This window comes from Colobus angolensis, unplaced genomic scaffold (assembly GCF_000951035.1).
Source record: "Colobus angolensis palliatus isolate OR3802 unplaced genomic scaffold, Cang.pa_1.0 Scaffold31, whole genome shotgun sequence".
NCBI lineage: Eukaryota > Metazoa > Chordata > Mammalia > Primates > Cercopithecidae > Colobus > Colobus angolensis.
The window spans coordinates 1,017,335-1,020,365 of NW_012116377.1; the positions used below are offsets into that span (position 1 = coordinate 1,017,335).

Genomic DNA, 3,031 nt, shown 5'->3' on the forward strand with positions numbered 1-3,031 from the left:
CCCGGCTAATTTTTTGTATTTTTAGTAGAGACGGGATTTCACAGTGTTAGCCATGATGGTCTCGATCTCCTGACCTCGTGATCCGCCCGTCTCAGCCTCCTAAAGTGCTGGGATTACAGGCGTGAGCCACCGCGCCTGGCCTAGATATTTATTTTCTTTTCTGATAATACTGTATCTGGTTATCAATCTGTCACAGTTATTCTAGAATGAAATACAATCTCACATCATCTCTGTCATCATCTTCCCTTGCATTGTGGAAAGAAGTCTTTTTTTTTCCAGAGATTCCCTGGAAAAAAGGTTTGGAATCCAAATGCCCCTTTTCAAGGGATAATAAGTCACTTTTTGCTCATAGAGCAGCTAGCAGAGGCTAGAGGGGAAGGTAAAAATGGCTCATCCAGATTGAACACAGAGAAAAGGGTAAGGGTGGGTAATTGGATGAGGAGGGTGTGACACTACTTATATGAAACATTCTGGGGAATAATTCAGCAGTTAAAAGAAATAAAGTAGATGAACAGATAACACCATGAATAGACATGGAAAAAGTAAGGTAAAAGACATTATATATAGCATAGTAAGATTTATATAAACTAATGATCCATACCCCTAATTCACTTTAAATTTTACAACATGCTCGAATTAAAAAATGCTTCCATTATACAAAACAGTGGCTTCTGGTGGGAAGGGAGATGGGTGCGGGGAAAGAGAGAATAGGAGATTTTATCACAAAAATAAGAGAGAATCTTTACCCACATTCATGGTCATAGTGTGTCCTAAACTAAAGACAATGATTAAACTCAGACCTCATCAGATAAAATATAAAAATAAAGCATGACAAAAACAAATAAGCCTGGGCACGGTGGCTCACGCCTGTAATCCCAGCACTTTGGGAAGTTGAGGTGGGCAGATCACCTGAGGTTGGGAGTTCGAGACCAGCCTGACCAACACAGAGAAACCCTGTCTCTACTAAAAATACAATGTTAGCTGGGTATGGTGGCTCATGCCTATAATCCCAGCTACTCGGGAGGCTGAGGCAGGAGAATCGCTTGAACCCGGGAGGCAGAGGTTGCGGTGAGCTGAGATCACACCATTGCACCCCAGTCTGGGCAACAAGACTGAAACTCCATCTCAAAAATAAATACATAAAAATAAAAATACAAAAATTAGCCAGGGATGGTGGCACGCACCTGTAATCCCAGCTACTTGGGAGGCTGAGGCAAGAGAATCATTTGAACCTGGGAGGTGGAGATTACAGTGAGCCAAGATTGCGCCACTGCACTGCAGCCTGGGCGACACAGTGAGACTCCATTTCAAACAAACAAACGAGCAAAAAAAGCCAACCAGGCAGAGAGACCCTAACGGTGTGGAATCGCTCAAGCAACATCAGAAGGAAATGTGAGAAAGGGTGATTAATCATGTCATGTCAAACACAGCAGAGAGGTATTCCCAAAGATTAAGTGACAATGATTCCCAAGTCGTCAGCTGGATGAAAGGCCTGAAAGACTGGGAAGATATGAGAAATCTCATGGCCATTCCTATAGCGAAAATAGTTAGAAAGCCTGATTGGAAATAAAGTTCTTTTTTTTTTCCTTTTTTCTTTTTTAGACTGAATCTTGCTTTGTCACCCAGGCTGGAGTACAGTGGCATGATCTTGGCTCACTGCAATCTCCACTTCCCAGATTCAAGTGATTCTTGTGCCTTAGCCTCCCAAGTAACTGGGATTGCAGGCATGCACCACCACACCCAGCTAATTTTTGTATTTTTAGTAGAGACGGGGTTTTGTCATGTTGTCCAGGCCGGTTTCAAACTCCTGACCTCAAGAGATACATCCACCAAGGCCTCCCAAAGTGCTGGGATTTCAGGCATGAGCAACTACACCTGGCCCAGAGATAAAGTTCTGAGGCATCTCACAGTGAGAAAGACAGAAATAAAAGGGGTGTAGCAGGAGTGGGAGTGTGTGACACAGAGTAATTTTGAAAGAAAGCAGATCCGGGAATGCCTGGATGTAAACAAGAGACTCTAGGATAATATGGAAGGTAGGGAAAAAAAGAATGTTACAGAAAAGGAACATAATGAAGATATATCTTCAATGAGGCTGACTGGCACATGACTTATAATCAACAAGGAAGGTCATCCAGGTAGAAGGCATTTAGTGATCTGAGATGCATCAAGAAATACAAAAAATTCAGAACCTTCCTGAAGAGTGGTCGTAACAGCACTTCACAGGTTCTAGTGTTTTTCAAGACAGCTGAGATTTCCTCCCGTCTCCCATGTAACCTGAGTCACACTCACCTCACTCCACTCACCTGGGCAGCTCTGACGTGGCCTCTCACCCTGCAGTGCCCATGGTTCCTTTCCTTGCTCCAACATGACCGCCTCTGGTTCAGGAACTTGATACCCTGTTCATGGGAAATGATAAAGGTCTGGGTCCAGCTAATTATGTTTCAGAGCCCAGCCAATACAGTCTTATTGTTCAATGACAGTTTGTTCTTTAGGAAAGTAACCAGATATCTCTGAGAACAGAGTAATATTCTGAGTACCCTAAACAAACCGAGAACCCTGGAGGAAAAAAGGACAAAACCATCACCTATTCGAGATGCCAACAGCATTCATCAACTGAGAATGAAAACACTCTCAGTAAGGCCTCCTTTCAGATACCAAGGTGACTATGCTTACCTACTGAGAGCAGGTGGCTGTAGGTCTCCAGCATCACATCCCGGTACAGGTTTCTCTGAGAAAGGTCCAGGTGCTGCCATTCCTCTCTGCTGAAATTGATAGCCACATCCCTGAAGGACACTGATCCCTGTAAGGGCACATTCCTGTTCAGTGTGCATAGTCAGCTTTGCAGGGTGGAGTGACTATATTTTGGGATTATGGAATGTGGGTTTTGTTGTTTTTATTTCCTTTTTTTTTTTTTTGAGACACAGTCTTGCTCTGTCACCCAGGCTGGAGTGCAGTGGTGCAATCTTGGCTCACTGCAACCTCCGCCTCCCAGGTTCAAGGAATAACAAATACAGTTAACTGATCTTTGAAA

The 3,031-nt window shown here is 43.5% G+C and overlaps 1 protein-coding gene across 4 annotated transcripts in view; it reads right to left on the reverse strand.

Moving 5' to 3' along the window:
- The window catches only part of ZNF585B (zinc finger protein 585B), a 32,722-nt gene that overhangs the window by 15,376 nt on the left and 14,315 nt on the right, over nucleotides 1-3,031 (reverse strand). For 3 of the 4 annotated variants that reach the window (XM_011950648.1, XM_011950647.1, XM_011950650.1), the window contains 2 exons: nucleotides 2,674-2,800; nucleotides 2,304-2,396 (listed from right to left, as the gene is read on the reverse strand). In XM_011950648.1, coding sequence (XP_011806038.1) covers nucleotides 2,304-2,396; nucleotides 2,674-2,800 — 220 coding nt within the window. Of the gene's footprint in view, nucleotides 1-2,303; nucleotides 2,397-2,673; nucleotides 2,986-3,031 lie in introns of all 4 variants that reach the window. The other variant, XM_011950649.1, reaches the window with a different exon arrangement.